The sequence below is a fragment of the Sprattus sprattus genome (assembly GCF_963457725.1).
Source record: "Sprattus sprattus genome assembly, chromosome: 15".
Classification (NCBI taxonomy): domain Eukaryota; kingdom Metazoa; phylum Chordata; class Actinopteri; order Clupeiformes; family Clupeidae; genus Sprattus; species Sprattus sprattus.
The window spans coordinates 31920991-31943047 of NC_137913.1; the positions used below are offsets into that span (position 1 = coordinate 31920991).

The 22057-nt window shown below is 42.3% G+C and overlaps 1 protein-coding gene across 1 annotated transcript in view; it reads left to right on the forward strand.

Moving 5' to 3' along the window:
- LOC308376388 (protein NLRC3-like) overlaps positions 1 to 12598 on the forward strand; it is a gene marked incomplete at both ends in the record, with an annotated part of 69880 nt that extends 57282 nt beyond the window's left edge. The window contains 2 exons of the mRNA XM_080852680.1: positions 8097 to 8270; positions 12421 to 12598. Of these exons, the coding sequence (XP_080708806.1) occupies positions 8097 to 8270; positions 12421 to 12598 (352 nt within the window). The remainder of the gene's footprint in view (positions 1 to 8096; positions 8271 to 12420) is intronic.
- Positions 12599 to 22057: the final 9459 nt, after the last annotated feature.

A 22057-nucleotide genomic window follows, 5' to 3' on the forward strand; every position in this document is an offset into this window, starting at 1 on the left:
TCTGACGAGTGTATTACCACATCATCCAAATATGCAGTACAGTTTGGCACACCACTAAATACAATGTTCACCAACCTCTGGAAAGTGGCCGGTGCGTTTCGCATCCCGAAAGCCATCACGGAATACTGTAAAAAATTATCTGGAGTCACAAAAGCACTGATGGCAGAAGCCCGTGGTGAAAGGGGAACTTGCCAATAACCTTTCAATAGGTCTAACTTTGTGACAAATCGAGCTGATCCTATGGTATCCACGCAATCATCCACGCGGGGCATAGGAAAAGAGTCAGGCACAGTTACATGGTTTACCTTCCGATAATCTGTACAGAATCGGACAGTCGCATCAGGCTTTGGAACTAATAAACACAGAGAACTCCATGGGCTGGAGCTGGGCTGTGCTAAATTATGTTCCAATAAATAATCAACCTCTTTTTTCATCAGAGATCTCTTGTATGCATTTACTCTGTATGGGTGCTGTTTAATCGGTCTGGACTCACCCACATCTATGTCGTGCTCTAACACCGTGGTGCGGGTAGGCACATCTCCAAACAGACAGGGGAACTCAGAGATAAGACAGAGTAGGTCAGCTTCCTGCTCCCTGCTTAAATGATGCATTAAAGACGGTAGTTTTAACAACATTTCGGAGTTTGCCAACCGAGGGGTCTGCTGCTGGGCATTGCGCAAACTCAGGCCATCCTCATCATTCACTGCAGTAGGGCTCACAGCTACTGACACCGCAGCCGCAACAGTGGCTACAAGAGGCGCACTGTGTGTCTCAGGCTGAGCGTCGCCTCTAGTGTAGTACTTTTTCAACATGTTAATGTGACACACTCTGGTTTTCCGCCTTCTATCAGGGGTTCTGACAACATAATCAGTCTCACTCAAACTACTGTCAATAGTGTACGGTCCTGAAAATCGTGCACTCATTGAACTACCTGGAATGGGCAGCAGCACTAAAACCAAGTCACCTGCATTAAAAGACCGTGGAAGTGCTTTCTTGTCGAAATGCCGCTTCATACCCTGTTGTGCAACAGAGAAACTCTCCCTAGCGATACTGCAAGCCTCGTGCAGTCGTTCTCTGAAGCGACTCACGTAGGTCAGAACGTTTCGCTGGGTGGGCGAACTCTCGCCAGTTAACTGGTCTCTCAACATTCTTAAAGGGCCTCTCACTGTGTGACCAAACACCAGCTCTGCTGGACTAAATCCTAGGGACTCTTGCACTATTTCCCTAACCGCAAATAAAGCCAAAGGGACTCCTTCATCCCATTCCCTACCACTCTCCATGGTGTATTTGCGCAACACTGACTTAAACGTCTGATGCCATCTTTCGAGCGCGCCCTGTGACTCCGGGTGATAAGCACTCGAGATCCTGTGTGAGATAGACAGTGATGTTAAAACCTGTTCAAAAATCCCCGAAAGGAAGTTGGTACCTTGATCGGTTTGCACAATCTTAGGTAGGCCGAATATAGAAAAGAACTTGATCAGGGCCTTTACTACTGACTGAGCTGTTATGCTCCTAAGAGGGATAGCCTCAGGGTACCGGGTAGCTACACACATTATGGTCAACAGGAACTGGTTACCGGATTTCGTTTTTGGCAGAGGGCCAACACAATCCACAAGTACATGCTCAAATGGTTCACCTATAGCTGGGACCGGGTGAAGAGGCGCAGGCTTTATAACCTGATTAGGCTTCCCCGTGACCTGACATACATGGCATGTACGGCAAAACAACGACACATCTCGCTTCAAACCTGGCCAGAAGAACTGTCGCAACACTCGATCATAGGTTTTTGTAATCCCTAGATGACCAGACCAGAGATGTTCATGAGCCAGAGATAAAACGGACTGTCGTTACAGTGTAGGCACAACAATTTGAAAGACATTAGTCCACTCATTATTCAACTCAGCACGAGATTTCCATCTCCGCATCAAGAGATCATTTTCAACAAAATAATCACTGTCTTTATTTTTAGCGCTCTCTGGAGCAAGAGCCGCATCAAAACACTTCGCTAAAGTCACATCCTCCTTCTGAGCAGCAATAAGATTACTTCTTATCATAGGCAACCTAGTTGTCTCTTTGGTGGAAGTATCACATTGAACCTTAGGCTGGACACTCGGCTCAGCAGAAGACTGAGGAAACACAGGTGGAGAAACAGTCTGGCCGGTCAACTCAGTCGCGAACAGAGTATCCGACAAAACAACTGCTTCACCCAAACTACGTGCTTGAGCACGGGTGACCACACACACAGGGAACACTTCAGGGAAGTCCTGAGCCAACACATCAGGCTGCAAAATCTCAGGTCGTTCTAGAACTTCTAAAACTGGCATCACTTTGCCACCAGCGATGTCATTCCCTAGCAGAAATGTGACGCCTCTAACAGGCAAAGACGGGCGCACGCCCACTTTAAACACTCCATTTGCTAAGTCACAGGATAAATGTATCTCATGGAGAGGCACAGACACAAACCCCATTTCAATGCCTTGCACAAGCACACTAGAGCCACTTAAAGAGACATTGCTAAAAGGTAACACATCCGATAATATAAATGACTGTGCTGCGCCAGTATCTCTGAGGATACGCACTGGACACTGGTTCAAAGCATTTGCGCTGAGAGAAACCAACCCGTCCAACATGAACGGTTCATAACAGGGTTCCAGATTGTCAGCCTCCATCTCCGGGGCTAGGGACACTGGACCCACCAACGTTCGCACTAACAAAACCTCTTTTGGTCGTTTGCTTGGCTGTGACAGCTTGCGTTTTAACATAAAACAGTCATTCTTTACGTGACCTGTTTGGTGACAATAGAAACACTCTCGTTCCTCAGTGGAGCGGAGTGGCAATGGACGTGGAGGACTAGACGGCATTCTAGCCGAGGCAGAAGGAGTAAAATACCTACTCTCATATCGGGGACTCACAAAAGTTTGTTTGTGCGATAAAACAAACTCATCGGCAAGCACAGCAGCCTCCGCTAATGTCCCTACCTTTTGCTCATTGAGATACGTCACAATACGGTCAGGTAGACTATTCTTGAACTCTTCAATGAGAACCAATTGTGACAGAGTGTTAAAATTAATCGCGTTGCTTGCCTTGCACCATCGATTAAACAAGGTCTCCTTCTCGCGGGCGAACTCAACAAAGGTTTTATTAGACATTTTTTTTAAAGTTCTAAACCTCTGTCTATATGCCTCAGGCACTAGTTCGTAGGCACGAAGCACAGCTGTCTTGATCGTTTCATAACACATACTCTCTTCTAGAGAAAGTGTAGCTAAAATTTCCTGGGCCTTACCTGTCAGTTTACACTGAAGCAGTATCGACCAGACCTCTTTTGGCCATTTCAGTGAGGTGGCAACTTGCTCAAAAGCAGTAAAATAGGCATCTACTTCCGACTCACGAAATTGAGGTACCAAAACAACATTTCTGCTCACCTCAAAACCTCTCGTAGGCGTGGAGGGATCAGAATGTGTGGACCTATGACCAGGTGATTGAGCCAAACTCACAGCTTCCAGTTCTAGGCGCTTAAGCTTAACCTCTTTTTCTGCAGCTATCTCTAATTCAATTTTTCTGTTGGCGGTGTCCGCCTCCATCTCTAGCTCCATTTTTCGAATAGCCAACTTGTGACTGTATTCGGCGTCTCTATTTTTTTTCTCAGCCTCCAGTTGCAAACGCGCTATGCGTAGCCTATGGCGGGCATCATCACTTACCCTAGGTAAGGAAAACGGAGAGAATCGGGGCACAGTACGAGGAGGCTTTAACTCCACATTAGAGTCGGTATCTACAGGAACTGGCTCATCCTCAACCAGCCCTCTCTCAACTACCTCTTCCTCCCTGCTCTCCTTCTCTGAGCTAGAAGACAAGGATGGGGAAATAGTAGGCTCACTAGCAGTCGCACCGCTGCCAGTACCAAGCACTTTTTCGTCTACTAACATCTGTACCACAGCTTTTTTCAATTCTGCTTTAAGCAGACTTGCTGATGCTTCAAATGAAAAATGTGCCGCAATGGCATACAAATCTTTTTTTCTGCAGCGATCAATCTGATCCACAGAAGGATCACTAAGAAAATTCTCAAGATCAAAGGTACTCATTTTTTCCTCAAATAGCCTTAAGCCAAAACTTTACCAACCTAACCAACACTACCAGCCTACTTGACGTGTGCACTGCACACCAACACTCGTCAAACCCGTTGCTTAAAAGGATCAAGGGTCCCGGACGAGCCCCCAATTTATGTTACGCCCCCTGGTGGCTCGGAGTAGGACGCAACATAAGAGCAACAGGTTTGGGCAAGTGAGGGTGCAGTCACACAAAATCCAAGACAAAAGGTGAAGTCAATATAAAGGGTTTATTTACAAAAAGGCAACACAGGGATCAACAAGGACTGTCAGTGGCACCAAAGAAAAGAACATAACAAAACCCACCCCCCATTGACAGGTGCTTTGCACCCAAAAGTACAGTGGGTGGTGCTCACTCTAACCTAGGGTATTAACAACAGGTAAACCTACGTGTATGAAAGATGTAAACCCCGGGGTATCTTACCTATCCTTATTGACCCTGTGCGCACAACAAAAGAATGAACAAAGACAAAACTAAAGTAGGCTGCTAACAACTAAAGTAATAAGGTTTAACAAATGTGTAATAACTAAAGACAATACACTAAATCAACAAAGAAACCAAGCACTCAGAAGCACTCACAAACACTAGCAAACTACCAAAACAAGCCAACAGAGCTCCACCAAAGCTCTGCCACAGCTCAAGCCAAAGCACTCAACACTGACAAACAAACACAGGACTATTTAAAGGGGAATGGTTGATTGGAGATCTGGAACAGGTGTGGTGATTTGGTGATTGGGACCAGGTGTGCACATCTGAGAATTTGGAGAATGAAAACAGGAGGAGGAGACAGAACAACAACACAAACATACTACACAAAACAGAACACAATACATGTAGGCCTATACCATGTATAACATATAAGACATACTGAACACTGTACGTAACAGAGCGTTTTATGAACGTCCATGTATCTGGGTATATAAACCGATGCTTGCAGGGTTCAGTTGATTCTGGGATGCCGTAAACAACACCCACTATGGAGGATCCAGAATGACTAGGGAGGGTAAATAAATATATTATATATCTTATATTAACCCTCCTATGCACACAACATATGCTAGCAACATTCTATAAACTATAAAGTTTGGAACCTTTCTACTGTCTTTTTCCACGTCCAAAAAGGTAAATAGTAATTTATTAATGATCCATGATCCATTTTGTAATGATCCATGATTTAGTCCAGCACTGTCGTCTTCGTCAGGGTCTTCTTCTCTGTGGGCGAGTTCCCTCGATGTGCTCAGCTATGTTCAAGTTCAGTACATCTATACTTCATGCTGGGCTATAGCAAGCATATAACAGAAGACCCCGACGAAGCAACACTGCTGGACGAAATCATGGATCATTACAAATTGTGTTCTATTGAGTTTTTTATCCTGCCCCCAACACCTTTTTTTCCTCTTGGCGGCATGATGTTCACTGTTCAGAATAATTGAATTCACTGAGTACGTTTTCTACCTGTTTGACCATAAAACCCACACGGCAGCAAAATGCCACTCTGTCGTTATTCACACGTTAGGCACACGCTCAACATGCTCGTCTAACATTGACGTATCGTTAGTTGGGCACCAGTGACACGTCAGCACACGTTCGTCGCGCGCCAGTGACACGTCACTTGGTCGCTGTTACACGTTCTTCATGCGTCAGTCCCACACTAGTCACACGTTAGTCACAAGACAGATGTGTCCATCTCGCTCTAGAACGCTCAAAATTGAATGATTAGAATTTTCAGAGAACGTTGACCAGAACGCTATGGTGTGACGGGGCCTTCAGACACACACTAAGACACACACACTTGCAAACATTTACACATATAGACATACACACAAATACTTAAATAGACATGCACACACACATACGCATACACTCACACACACACACACACACACACACACATACACACACACACACACACACACACACACACAAACACACAGACACACACACACTACAAACGTTTACATACACAAACAGAATTTCTTTTCCTTTCGTTTCTACAGCCTGAGAAACTGCAATATTACAGAGGAAGACTTTAGTTCTCTTGCATCAGCACTGAGATCAAACCCCTCACACATCAGAGAAATGCAGCTGAGTGGGAATGAAGCAGGAGACTCAGGAGTGAAGCATCTTACTTCTCTTCTGGAGGATCCTAACTGTTAACTGGAGAAACTAGGGTGAGTATCACAGGACCAATTACTGAGTTGCTATCAGTGAATTTGACAGTTATAGTGAATTGTCAAGCTGTTCACGTGTAAAAGGATAATATATCTTCAGCATTAAACTGCTTATCACTCTCCTTTTCAATCTTTTTTACACAAACACACACACACTTACCAGCACACACAAACACACTCTCTCTCAAGCACACACACACAAACTTACAAGCACACACACACAAACACAGTTACACACTTTTACACATACACTTAGACACATACGGACACACACTTACAAACACACTACAAACATTTGCACACACACACACACAGAAATACACACACAAACTTAAATACACACACACACATACACACACACACACAAACACATACACACATACACACACACACACACACACACACACACACACACACACACAAAAAACACACACACACACACACACGCACACTCTTTTTTCTTTCCTTTCCTTTCTACAGCCTGAGAAACTGCAATATTACAGAGGAAGCCTTCAGTTCTTATCACTCTCCTTTTCCATTTGTTTTACATGCCTTTCAATATTTATTATATTGTTAAATGATTTTATTTTTCCCTTTCCTCTCTACAGCCTCTCAAACTGCAGTATTACAGAGAAGGGCTTCAGTTTTCTTGCATCAGCACTGAGATCAAACCCCTCACACATCAGAAAGATGCAGTTGAGTGGAAATGAAGCAGGAGACTCAGGAGTGAAGCATCTTTCTTTTCTTCTGCAGGATCCCAACTGTAAACTGGAAAAACTAAAGTGAGTATCACAAAATCAAATACTGAGTTGCTATGACTGAATTTGACAGTGATAGTGAACTGTCATCCTATTCACATGTAAAGGGATAATATGAATTCAGCAGTAAACACTTCATATCTATCTATCACTCCATCTTCATGAGACAAACTCATTACACAAACACACACTCACTTAAGAAACACAGACAGACGGATGGACGGACGTATGGACGGACCGACGGACGGAAAGACGGACAGGCGGACACACACACACACACACACATACACCCACACACACACACACACACATACTAACACACACACGCACACACACACACACACACACACACACATACACACACAAATACACTCTTACACACACACACATTTAGACACACACACTTACAAACACACAAACACACTCTACAAACTTTCACACACACATGCAGAATTTGTTTGCCTTTCCTCTCTACAGCCTGAGAAACTGCAATATTACAGAGGAAGGCTTCAGAGCTCCCAATCATTATAGATAGAGAAACTGTATTTCGTACACGGTTTTCCAAATCATTTAAAGTACATACATGGACTTAAAGATTTTCCTTTCCATGCTAACAGCTCACTGTGCGGGGTCATGCGAAAGTTATTTCAATTATGTTTTGTGCCAAGCACTCAGATAAAAATAAAATGTTTAGAGTATAAGAAAACCACAAGATCACAAACTGTTTCATAGAAAAGCTGAATGACTCTTTTATATTTGAGTAAATGTTTAAAAATAATTACTCAGTTAAATAAAAGTGGCACTTTAACCATGCTTTTTCAACTGAACTGCGGTAATATCACCTTTCAAACTTTCAAATACTCTGTCGTCCAATGTACCTCACGTAGTAAACTGCTGATCCCTTCAATTTGGCTACAAAAATGGTCTTACTCTAAATGCACTGATATGTCTTGTTGTGTTTTTCTTACCTTGCCTCAGTGTTATTGATGCCCTGAATTTGTCTTTGAAAATGTTTTCACTTTAAATGCACTGTAAATGTCTTGGTGTGTTTGCCTCACTTAAGACTCTCAGACTGCAGTATCACAGAGGAGGGCTGTGCAAGTCTGGCTTCAGCCTTGAGGTTGAATCCCAATCATCTCAGAGAGCTGGATCTCAGAGGAAATGATCCAGGGAAATCAGGAGTGAAACTGCTTTTAGACCTAAAGGATGACCCGAAGTGTAAACTGAAAAATCTCAGGTAAGTTTATATCAAGTCCAAGGCTTTAATCCAAAGTAGTTCAAAAAAGTAATGAGACTGTAATTACGACTCTATACGAATTCATCTTCTTCAATTAAATTTACTTAAACCATTCGTCTTTTTATTCAATAGTCACACCTCATATTTTAACTGTTGACTTAGGGCAGGGTTTTTCCTGCATAGAGAAAATGTGGGCACGCGCCTAAGCCGTTTTCCCGAGCGCCTATTAAAAATACCGAGCACCTAAGGCAAAAGAAAAAGAGTCTGCGATATAATAAAACTTCAAAGCTGTCCAATTCAGCTTAATGGTGTTTTGAGCCCTCACGTTGAATTCAAGACAGCAGCAGCAGATCCCGCCTCCCACCCCCTCAGCCAATCATTGAACAGATGCTTCTCCAAGCTTGCCAGTTTAGAGAAGCAGCTTTATAAAGCAGCTAGCGAGCAGTTGCATACATTATCTAGCTAGCTAGCAGTTGCCTACATTATCTTTACAAAAACAATACTTTGATAGTAGGCTTAGAGTTTTATTTAAGCAGTGTGTGTGTGAACCTATATACCCTATGTGTTATGGTAAGAATAATGTTAATGCCATATAAAATAACTGACTTATGAGAGCTATCCAAAGACTGGTGGCTGCCGATTTAGCAGTCAACCTCCCTTTACTCTCTACGTTTAGATGCTTTACAGGTAGCTGTAATCCAATAGATGCCTGGGAAATATTTATTATCTATAAATAACAGCTCACCTTTATCTTTTTAACCGTATTTGTAAACAGGTCGCGATCAAATTTTGCAGTACAATAGGCTACCTTGGTTAAAAATCGAATTACGGTAGAGTCATGCTAGCATTGCGCTAAATAATTAGACAGCTAACATTAATAGGTGGTGTTCACATAATTGTATATGGCATAAATAATATTCTAAAACACCTTCATTAGTTGTTTTAAGCAGATTTGTAAGCAATTCATCACGTATGCAATGCATGTCAGCGAATATGTTCTGACTAGTATGCTTCAATTAGGCTACAGCTGAACCCTCGTTCTGATTTGATCAATAGTAATGGAGTTGATAAGTCTGATCTATACGCAACTGTGAGCCAATCACTTAATTACTCAACCTGCGTATGCATCCTGTCGGCGGTTTCAATATTCATGGCTTTCAATGTATTAAAATATCTGCTATGTTGAGAACTTACACAGGTGTAGGCTATAACTTGATTTGTCTACCCGTTTGAACGAGTACCAGTAAACGCGGGGCCTTGGGAGAGGCAGACAACAGCATTGGTTTATCAATGAAAGCTCAACTCGTTTGTGTTGTACCTCGAATATAATAATATTAATATTATTATTGATAAACCGGTGCAGTTATAAACTGTCGTTCCACTGCGAGGGCCAGCCCGACGTGCACGAATACACCTGTACAAATGCACATTAAATTTCCACTCAAAATGCTCTCAAAAGTTTGATTATCGATTTCCAACGCAGCCTCCATTGGTGAAAATAATGGTATGTAGGTTTGTATAATAAACATGAATAGTAATAATAGATAAACTTGACTTTCATAATTTGTGTGTTCCATTTCTGAACACTGGTTAGTTCTAGATTCTATTGATATAGATTTCAGTAGTTTGCATACATACGAGGTAAACCTTGATCATTTTTTAACCGTACATGATAGCACCATGGGGCTTGGACTATTGTCAATATATTAGCCTATCTATTTTGATTTAAATTGGAAGCAAAATGATAACCTCAAGCAGAGCCTCCATTATTTGTGAAATGTAAAAAAAAAAAAAAAAGACATTGGGCCTAATTCTCGTTCATTTTCTGAAATTCTTCTGAAATGTTACTTACGCGACTTCGTAAAAACAACGCAAGGGAAACACCTCCGCTGCATTCCCGCACGCTTGAAAATGCGTTCATAAGCAGCCGAAGTCTTCTCAGCTGTGTGCCTTCGGATTAGTTTCTTAAATTGATGCGTGTTCTCATGAAAGTGGATTTGCCTACATACACGGCCCGCCAGCTCCTTAATAGGGTCGCAATCGTAGAAACGTGTGCTGTTGGAATGTCCCGAAAGCACCTCGTAAGGCAAGTCATGTCTAAGCGGAAAGCGAGCAAAAAAACGCAGATTTAACTTAACCGGTGCAGACATGGAGGTAGGCTACTGCAGGATATATATATATGTGTCCATCAGAGGTTCCGCTAGAGAAAAATGCATTTGCCGGACATTTAAATGATAAGCCGGCCAAATATCTATTTCTGCTTCTAAATTAGCCTATTGAAGAAAACTGACGGCATGCGTAGCTTAAATAATAACATAATCAGGTAGTTTAGAATGCAACATGTTTATTTGCCAAAGTTTACAATGGGGGGAAACAAAAACATTAATGTCTAATGCGCGTCAATAAGTGGCCTTTAATCGCAACCTGCTGTGGCGTTAAATTGAGCGCTGCAACATGGTCATTGCACTGCCTATGTTCAATGAGAGTAGAGATTTTAAAATTATTCGACCCTCTTGTGAATCCGTTGCGTCGTCCTGCCTTTTCGCAGTGCTAACAAAACATTTTAATGTGACTATCAATTACCTCGCACCAGAACTTATCACTCCATAACGACATAAACGCCCGACATTTCGGCTTTTTTCTCTGGTGAAGCTGTTCGAAAATCTAAGACTTCAGGTATTCAGTGTTTGCAAAGTTCACTTTCTACATGAAGTAGTTGTGTTTGACATGAAGTAATGTTTGATCCTTCTCACTCATCAGTTCGCTCCTTGTTTGAAACTGACGGTTTGCGCTTTATTTAAAATGCAGCATATGGGTGTTGTTTAATAACTTTGTAACGGCAGATTAGCCTGTTCCTTTAAAACATAATAAGGGCAGTGCACGTTTGCTTTATAGGCCTAAATATTAGGATTGTTGTCAAATTCAGATTGTGTTTGCGAGACGGGATTTATAAGAAATTCCAATCAGACAATTTGACCGGTGAGCTCTAATATTTTCGGACATTTAATTTTTTTTTCGGACGAAGACCGGCAATTACCGGACAACGGAAACGCTGGTGTCCGTTCTATTCCAATATGGCTATTTAAATGCGATTGGGTTTAGTGTTTATTTTATTTATTCACTTACATTTGCAGTTTTTGTGTACATTTACATTCACATTCAATCATTTAGCAGACACCTTTGTCCAAAGTGACGTAGAAGGGAGAGAACAGTCAAGCTACGAGCAATAGAGACCTTGTGTTACAATAAATACTACCTCATAGAGGAGGGTGGCAGGTTCGATCCCCGACTAGTAGGAAAAATGGGGGTGGGGGAAGTGGTAGAGCACTGCTCTCCCATGCCCACATCCACGGCTAAGGTGCCCTTGAGCAAGGCACCTAACCCTGATCACTGCTTCCCGGGCGGCGCTGAAGGCAGCTCACTGCTCCAGGTTAGTGTGCTTCACTGTGTGCTTCACTGTGTGTATCACTACCCTGGATGGGTAAAATGCAGAGAGAAAATTCAGAGTGTGTGTGTGTCACTATCTCTGCCGTAAAACAGTCACTAGTCACTAGGGCTCCATTTCCATTTCCAGAATCATGACTATAAAAGTGAAACGCAATATTCTGGTATTTATTATTATTATAATTATTTAATCCGAGGATGTCTGTAGAGTTGACGTGAACGCAATCACCAACGGATTCTCTCAAATTCAACCGTTAACCATTTTAACATGGACAGTTTTTTTAAATGTCATTCCTCAATGCGATTCCTCAAATAACCATAAGATGGCCGACGGGGCGCAATTTTTTTGGCCATTTTGACCCAGGAAAAACCCTGCTTAGGGTCATCACTAATGACCATAGATGAACATTATATTGAATGTGACAGAATGAGCTCAGCTGTTGCAGTGAAAACTGAGCCTGTAAGATTTAAAGCTGCTGCTTCAGGCCAAGCAGACTTATTGAACTAATAAACTTCACAAGTGGGTAGCAGTGTGTGCTTTCCCATGAGAAAAACACATACAGTATGTGACTCAGTTCACTTTTTCAATTTTTGTAAGAGACTGCCTTGGTAGGAGATTATATATTTTTTTTTTTATTTAATTTAAGCACCAGTGATGATGTTTTGTGTCAGACAACAGATATGTTTATTGTCTCTATTTGTACAGGTTCCTGAAGGGGAGTGCTGCTGAGAAAGCCTGTGCTGCTGTGGCTTCAGCTGTGGGTTCAAACCCCTTACTCATGACTAAGCTGGATCTGAGTGGGCGCATACCAAAAGCCTTGGGAATGACTCAGCTGTGTGCTTTACTGGAGGATTCCCACTGCACACTGCAGACACTGAAGTAAGTGGATGCTGTCACATTCTCTTTGATTAATATACTGTACATTAGCTGCATTCTTCTTTTTTGGAGGATCCCAAATGCAAACTGGCCTAATTTAGCAGTAGCTGGTCGCAGTGATGACAGATATTCAGGCAATGTTTCAAGTTAGAGTGCTAAATCCGATGTTCATTTCTTGAGATTTCTGTGGTGGCCTAATGGTGATGTTGGTAAGCCTCCAGTAGAGCAACACATGTTGGTGCACCATTTTGGATCATCTCCAAGGTGTGCAAACTTTGCACTAAGACAGACAGCTAGAGACAACAAGAGCATATTCCATCCCAAGTTAATAAGAACTATTAAGAACAATTTCAATGTTGATGGCTGCTTGAAGTCCCTCTCATCTGAACAGGAAGCAGTAGAGCTAGTCAAGGAGTTTACATCTCTGTGTCAAAGGGAGGAACCTCATACTCGAATGAACATGCTATCGATAGTGCTCTCAATCTATGACCCACTTGGTTTCTTGTGCCCCCCCACTCTACCTGCAAAGTTGCTTCTTCAAAAGCTCTGCAGGAGTAAGCATGACTGGGACAGCAGAATACCTCAAGCTGCACCTGACGAATGGAGAAGATGGATCGAACGTCTTGATTCATCAGAGAACTTATAAGTGGCACAGTGTGTGAAACCATTTGGACCACTCAGACTTTTCTGATGCCAGTGATCTTGGATATGGCACTATAAGTTACTCCAGAATGACTGCCGACAATCATATGGTACATGTGTCCTTCATGCTTGGTAAAGCAAGAGTGGCTCCTTTAAAACAGATGACCATCCCTGGCATAGAACTGGCAGCTGCAGTACTGGCTGTTAAAGTGGACAAAATGCTGAGAAGTTGTTAAAGCTGAGTCAGTCAGCCTTTAGGAAAGTCTCTATATAAATAGCAAATGAGCAACAAGATTTCACCAAATAAGTGCCAAATAGAATCTCTCTCATAAGGGAAAACACAGATGTATCAAAATGGAACCAAACTGAACCCAGCTTACATGTCATCAAGAGGTGTGAGTGCAAAGACAGAAGAGGAATGGCCTCAAACCCCATGAAGTCCCTGTCACTCGCTCAGGATGACCCAGAGGTGAAAAGGGGCGACAGTGTTACAGGAGGTAGAGAAGTCGTTTAGTAATCAGAAGTTTGTTAGTTTGATACCCTGTCGAAGCATCCTTGAGCAAGACACTGAACCCCTAATTGCTCCTGATGTGCAGTGTGCCATCAGTGTAAAATGTGTATACATCCTTGTAAGTCGCTTTGAATAAAAGTGTCTGCTAATTGATTAAATGTAAATAGAGCACCACTGTGTTCAGTTTTGGCACCAAAGACAAAAGAAAAGGAAAAACCAACAAACAAGCTATTAGAACACTTCTCTAGTTGGCACAAATTAAGCAGAGTAGTGGCGTGGTATTTAAAGGGTATTTGAAGGGTATTTGAAGTTAGAGAACATTCTCTTGTCACACATAAATCAAGTGTAGTAATAAATGGCCATCATAGTGTTCTGATACAGACAGAGATATTCAGATGAAATGGCAACATCATCGAAAGAGGGGGTTGGGGTGTAACATGCACGGCTCTCTGCATGAACATGAACGGGAGTTCCACGAGCAAGGTTAAAGTAATCAAACGGACATTTATTAACTTGTTACTGCTTTAACGCCCCCTAATGGACCCGCGGGCGGGCCCGTACTGGATAAATCGCCAAAACAAATCCTGAAAATTCTATTTCTGAAAATATGATTCAAACTCCCATTTAATATTTTTTTGTGGTAATCCAACTATATGTAAACCGATTTTCAGTTGTCTACATGCATCCGTTACAAATAAATACAATTTTAAACACACCATGACACATCCTCATTTTTTACATATGGAGCAGCCTCCTCCCATAACTAAGCCATTTAAATGTGTTTCTGCATTATCCGTACCTTAAATAACATTATAGAACATTCATTTACCTTCAAAACATCTAAAAAAACAGACTTGAACTGCATGGTTATGTCCAAAAAGTTGTTTATTCACTTGCTCACGACATTGAGAAAAAACGTTCACTTTCTTGTATGTTTCTGATGGCGATCTCCTCGCTCTCTTCCTGACAACACTACACGAAGTTATCACGTGATGTTATATATAGTTACAAAGCTTAAGACCCCCTCTTTCAGAATCTTTGGATTTTATTGGCTGTTAAACACATGTTTGTCATGAGTGACAGGCATTACCACCAATGGCATCAGCTCTTAATCATGCAGCTGCTCAGGCATGTCCTATCATATCACTTTACACTTCTTGTAAGACTTCTCAGTAGTGATTGACACCTGTTTTACCGAATAATAGAGATTCTAACAAAAAAGTAGGTAGGTCATTTGCCCTGATTGCTCAGTCCTGGAGTTTAGATTTTTGAAAGCGCAACTCAAGAGTCTCAGCTGCGCTCCCGGTGCGTAAATGGGCCATTTTGTTTACCTTCAAATGCGCACAGCAAGTGGTTTGGTCCACGCAATCCTGAGGGCTTGTTTGTGCATATTTTTGGCTGCAATTTGTCTCCCTTGTACTCATCCATCATGGCAAGACGAGGATTGCAGATGAGTGAAATACATGGGATGATTTTTGATGATTTTCGGGGAAGCCAGTGGACTAAGCATGGACTAGCATGCTAGCATGGACTCAGCATGGACTAGCATGCTAGCATGGACTCAGTGGAAGAGTGAATGGAATCGATGCCATCCTCGATGCGTAAGTAATTTAAACCAACTACTTTTCAGTGCATACCAGTAAGCTATGCATATGCCTTATTCTCTTTAGTGCTTTATTTTTTTTATCATTGTGGGATGTAGTTTGCTAGTAATGGATATTGGTTAGCATGCTGCTGCTGTATTTACGTAGCTGCAATGTAGGCTACAATATACTAACATATCACAACCTGCTTCTTGCCTCAAAACGCATAGAAATGTTTTATTTACATCTGCTAAATGCATAATGCCTATGTTATTATCACACTTCAGCTTGACTATGGTGTTTTTTACATATGTTTACATTTTACATATTTGTGCATTAGCTTAGTAAATAACATGAAGCAAAATTCAATTGTAAGGCATGACCCAGTCAAAATATTTATATTGTCCACCGTTTTTATCTTGCAGTGACCCAGCCCCAGCTCCAGCTCCAGCTCCAGCTCCAGCATCACCCTCACCCCCACCACCACCCCCGTCGCCACCACCACTACTACCAGCTGCACAGCCTCCAACAGTGACACAATCCAATTTCAAAAGAAATTGTAATATTAGTCTAAAATAGAGTTATATATGTCTGTACAACGAAAAAAAACAATGATATACAATGAGAATTTTTTTTTTATGCAATTGGAGAGCTTGGAGAGGTTTTGGACACTTGGAGACGCCTGAATGCACCATTTAGATATTGCTGTGCAACACCTGGACATTTTTAGATATCTGCTCCAAAATTTGTACTTTGTTTCTCAGGAACATGTTGAATCAGGAAATATAGAGCATGACAGAATTTTCTTCCCTTGAAACCATCTACACACTGTCAAACATAAAAATGAAAGGCGTTTTTTACATTTTTGACATTTTGTTCTGTATATGATGCTTTGAAATTGATACTTAATGATGAAAATAAAAGTCAGGAGGTGAATGCATGTCTTGGCCCATTTGTCTTCTTCAATTTAAGATATGAATGATCTTTGTATCATGTGTACAACTTCAGATATTGAGTGTTATTATGTGTAAGTACAAATCGTTCCAAATTAAGGCGAAATATCCCACTGCAGTAGCAGGTTAAAAGTATAGTAGAAAAGCAATTGCCGGAAATAAAAGTGTAGTGCGAGTGGGTGTCTAAAGGGTGGATATACAGTATGACCAACAAACAAACATAAACGATGCGTCGAGGAGAGGGAGCCTCCGGTGCACTGTGCCAAGGCCCTCTTATTGTGGAGCTCATCCAGCCTTCATTCGATACACCTGTGGGCACCTGCTCAGATTCTGCTCCCCATCTGTGGAACAGCACTCATAGCAGGGGGCGGGGCAGACCAGGCTGGGTCGTGACAGGGGAAAGGTGCAATCGCTGAGGGTCATCCAATTAGAATGAAGAAAACAGGGAGACTTGGATATCCAGTTGAATCTGAACTCTTTCTATTAAATACTTGTAAACAACGATGAATACATTGAGGTGTAAGTGGGTGTATGTTTTTGAGGTTCTGAAAGTAAAGCACAAACAGAAAATATATATTCATACACAACCCTGTAGTACCAACCTACTCAACTGAAAGACTAGCAAACAAGCGCGCGCGGGCACACACACAAACTCAGACAAACACAAAAACTCGCACAAATGCAGAAACTCACACAAACACACTCACACACACACGCTAACACACATACACACATGTGGTCACATACAAACTCACACACACATACTTACAAACTCACCCACACACATATCAGGACTGCCAAACTAGCCTACAAAGAGAACATTGAAAATCATGTCTCGGATAACGACCCGAGACGAGTGTGGCAGGGGTTACAACACCTCACTAACTATCAGGGCAGGAAAAAAACAGTAACAACAGCAAACGGTGCCCTGCTGGCAGAAGAGCTAAACAACTTCTTTGCCCGTTTTGAGACCAAGAGCACCTCTGCTTTATCGCCTCCTGTGGTCACTGACACTTCTGTTCTCACTGTCCAACAACACGAAGTGAGACAGGTTCTCAAAGCAGTGAATCCCAGGAAGGCTGCTGGCCCTGATGGGGTACCTGGAAAGGTACTTAGAACGTGTTGTGATGAACTCTCTTCTGTATTTACCACCATTTTCAACATATCTCTCGCTCAGGCCATTGTCCCTTCCTCTCTGAAATCAGCAACTATCATCCCTATACCCAAGAAACCATCATCATCATCAAACAGCCTAGCAGACTACAGACCCGTGGCCCTTACCCCTCTCATAATGAAGTGTTTTGAGAGACTGGTACTCAAACATGTACAAGCCAATCTCCCTCACTCCTCGGACAATCATCAGTTTGCATACAGGGCTAAAAGATCCACAGATGATGCCTTATCCACTACCCTCCATGCTGCCCTCAACCATCTTGAACAGAGAGACAGTTATGTAAGGATGCTTTTTGTGGATTATAGCTCCGCCTTTAACACAATCATCCCCGACATCCTGATCAACAAACTGCTGACCCTCGGACTACCCCCATCTACCTGCAGCTGGATAAAAGACTTTTTGTCAAACCGCCCACAGACTGTTAGAATTGGCCCCCACCTCTCCTCCACCATCACACTTAGCACCGGCTCACCTCAGGGCTGTGTGCTGAGTCCTCTCCTCTATTCACTATACACCTTTGACTGTCTACCAACATTCCCCACTAACTCTATCATAAAGTTTGCAGATGACACCACTGTGGTCGGACTTATAACGGGCGGGGACGAGTCCGCCTACAGACAGGAAGTTCAGAATCTGTCTGAGTGGTGCTCAGCCAATAACCTCATCCTAAATACCACAAAAACAAAAGAACTCATAATTGACTTCAGAAAACACAACACCTCCCCCCAACCTCTCCTCATAAATGGTGAGGGTGTGGAGAGAGTCAACTCTTTCAAATTCCTGGGCATCCATATCACAGACTGTTTCTCTTGGACAACTAATACCACAGCAAGTATTAAAAAAGCACAGCAGCGCCTTTACTTCCTCAGGATACTGAAGAAGAACAACTTGGATACAAAGCTGCTGGTGTCCTTTTATAGATCCATCATCGAGAGCATCCTGTCATACGGCATCTCTGTGTGGTTTGCTGCATGTTCTGCAGCAGACAAAACAGCTCTACAAAGAATAATAAAAATTGCAGAAAAAATCATTGGTTGCCCCCTCCCTCCCCTGTCAGATATTGCACTTAGCCGCACCCTCTCAAGAGCCAAGAACATCATCAAGGACAACACTCATCCCGGCCACCACTTGTTTCAATCGTTACCCTCTGGTAGGCGTTATAGGTCCATACAGTCCCGTACCACAAGATTTAAAAATAGCTTCTTCCCAAACGCAATAGTCTCTCTAAACAAACATAGCTAAACCCAGCCACTTACTGTCACTTCTTGCACTTTAATAGTTGCATTACCTGGTCATTGCTCCTTTTACTGTTTTTTTTTTTTATTTATTGTGTTTTATATGTCTTGTCATGATTATTTGTTGTATTTAAGCACCTAGTGGAGTAGCGCTCCCAATTTCATTGTATTGCAAAGTACAGTGACAATAAAGGCATTCAATTCAATTCAATTCAATTCAATACACTAAAACACCTGCTCACAGACACACACTAAAACACCAATTTACACACAGACACACACACACACACACACACACACACACAGAAATACATACAAACAAACATACATACACACTTACAAATACACAGCTTTTGTTGTCTAAAGTAAATACATAACAAAAATCCTTTTCTCTCTACAGCCTGCATAACTGCAGTATTACAGAAGAGGGCTTCAGTTCTCTTGCATCAGCACTGAGATCAAACCCCTCACACATCAGAGACCTGCGGCTGTGGGAGAATAAAGCAGGAGACTCAGGAGTGAAGCATCTTTCTTCTTTTCTGGAGGATCCAACCTGTAAACTGGAGGCACTGAAGTGAGTATCACAGGACCAAATACTGAGTTAATATCAGTGAATTTGATGGTGATAGTTAACTCCCATCCTCTTCACATGCAAATGGGTAATAATGATTCAGTATGCTAGTGTGCAATGTTTCAAGTTTGAGTGCCAAATCCGATGTTCATTTCTTGAGATTTCTGTGGTGGCCTAATGGTGATGTTGGTAACCCTCCAGTTGAGCATCACATGTTGGTGCACCATTTTGGATCATCTCCAAGGTGTGCAAACTTTGCACTAAGACAGACAGCTAGAGACAACAAGAGCACATTCCATCCCAAGTTAATAAGAACTATTGAGAACAATTTCAATGTTGATGGCTGCTTGAAGTCCCTCTCATCTGAACAGGAAGCAGTAGAGCTAGTCAATGAGTTTACATCTCTGTGTCAAAGGGAGGAACCTCACACTCGAACGAACATGCTATCGATAGTGCGCTCAATCTATGACCCACTTGGTTTCTTGTGCCCTCCCACTCTACCTGCAAAGTTGCTTCTTCAAAAGCTGTGCAGGAGTAGGCATGACTGGGACAGCAGAATACCTCAAGCTGCACCTGACGAATGGAGAAGATGGATCGAACGTCTTGATTCATCGGAGAACTTATAAGTGGCACAGTGTGTGAAACCATTTGGACCACTCAGACTTTTCTGATGCCAGTGATCGTGGATACGGCACCATAAGTTACTCCAGAATGACTGCCGACAATCATATGGTACATGTGTCCTTCATGCATGGTAAGCAAGAGTGGCTCCTTTAAAACAGATGACCATCCCTCGCATAGAACTGGCAGCTGCAGTACTGGCTGTTAAAGTGGACAAAATGCTGAGAAGTTGTTAAAGCTGAGTCAGTCAGCCTTTAGGAAAGTCTCTATATAAATAGCACATGAGCAACAAGATTTCACCAAATAAGTGCCAAATAGAATCTCTCTCATAAAGGAAAACATAGATGTATCAAAATGGAACCAAACTGAACCCAGCTTACATGTCATCAAGAGGTGTGAGTGCAAAGACAGAAGAGGAATGGCCTCAAACCCCATGAAGTCCCTGTCACTCGCTCAGGATGACCCAGAGGTGAAAAGGGGCGACAGTGGTACAGGAGGTAAAGAAGTCGTTTAGTAATGAGAAGGTTGCTAGTTTGATACCCTGTCGAAGCGTCCTTGAGCAAGACACTGAACCCCTAATTGCTCCTGATGTGCAGTGTGCCATCAGTGTAAAATGTGTATACATCCTTGTAAGTCGCTTTGGATAAAAGCGTCTGCTAAATGATTAAATGTAAATGGAGCACCACTGTGCTCTGTTTTGGCACCAAAGACAAAAGAAAAAAGGAAAAACCAACAAACAAGCTATTAGAACACTTCTCTAGTTGTTACAAATTAAGCAGCGTAGTGGCGTGGTATTTGAAGGGTATTTGAAGTTAAAGAACATTCTCTTGTCACACTTAAATCAAGTGTAGTAATACATGGCCATCATAGTGTTCTGTTACAGACAGAGCTATTCAGATGAAATGGCAACATCATCGAAAGACTTTGAATAGTAAAAGTAGCATGTTATAGAGGGGGTTGGGGTGTTACATGCACGGCTCTCTGCATGAACATGAACGGGAGTTCCACGAGCAAGATTAAAACAATCAAACGGACATTTATTAAAAGTATAGTAGAAAAGTCAGTATAATTGTCAGAAATAAAAGTGTAGTGCAAGTGGGTGTGTAATGGGTGGACATACAGTATGCCCAACAAACAAACATAAATGACACGTCGAGCAGAGGGAGCCTCCCGTGCACTGTGCCAAGGCCCTCTTATTGTGGAGCTCATCAAGCCTTCATTCGACACACCTGTGGGCACCTGCGCAGACTCTGCTCCCCAGCTGTGGAACAACACTCATAGCAGGGGGGGGGGGCAGACCAGGCTGGGTCGTGACAGGGGAAAGGTTCAATCGCTGAGGGTCATCCGATTAGAATGAATAAAACAGGGAGACTTGGATATCCAGTTGAATCTGAAACTCGCACAAATGCACAAACTCACACAAACACGCTCTCACACAAACGCTAACACACATACACACATGTGGTCACATACAAACTCACACACACATACTTACAAACGCACCCACACACACACACTAAAACACCTGCACACAGACATACTAAAACACCAATTTACACACAGACACACACACACACAGAAATACATACAAACATACATACACACTTACAAATACACAGTTTGCCATCTAGCCACATTGGCCAAACCAGACAGCTCCCCCTGCAGACCGGAGGGAGAGGGACAGCTCAAAGTCTTACTATGACAAGGGTTTGAGTGAGGTAGACCCTTCAAGGCAAAGCCGGGCGTGACACTCTCACATACTTACAAATACATACACTGGTGTGTGTCTGCAAAGCAGACTGTGTGTAGAGCAGTAAAACAGCAATAAAACACTTCTTACCACACTACCTTCCCATCTGTATCATACATACATACACATACACACAATATCAAGAAAAAATATTAACGGTAACATTTTATTATTTAAAAGCAAGGCTTTGAACCGGTTCACGGAACGAAAACGAAAACCAGAAACGTTTGATGTTTTGCTAGGAACAGAAACGAAACCAGAAACTTTAAAACAAATTATGTTCCGGATCAGAATCGTTTACCTAAAATAATGGTAACCGGTTAATAACGTAATTCTTTCGTTCTTTCACAAGGTTCCCAAATGCAATATGATTGGTGATTCACTTAGATAGAGAACCTTGCTGCACACCGCCAGCTAGTAGCCTTA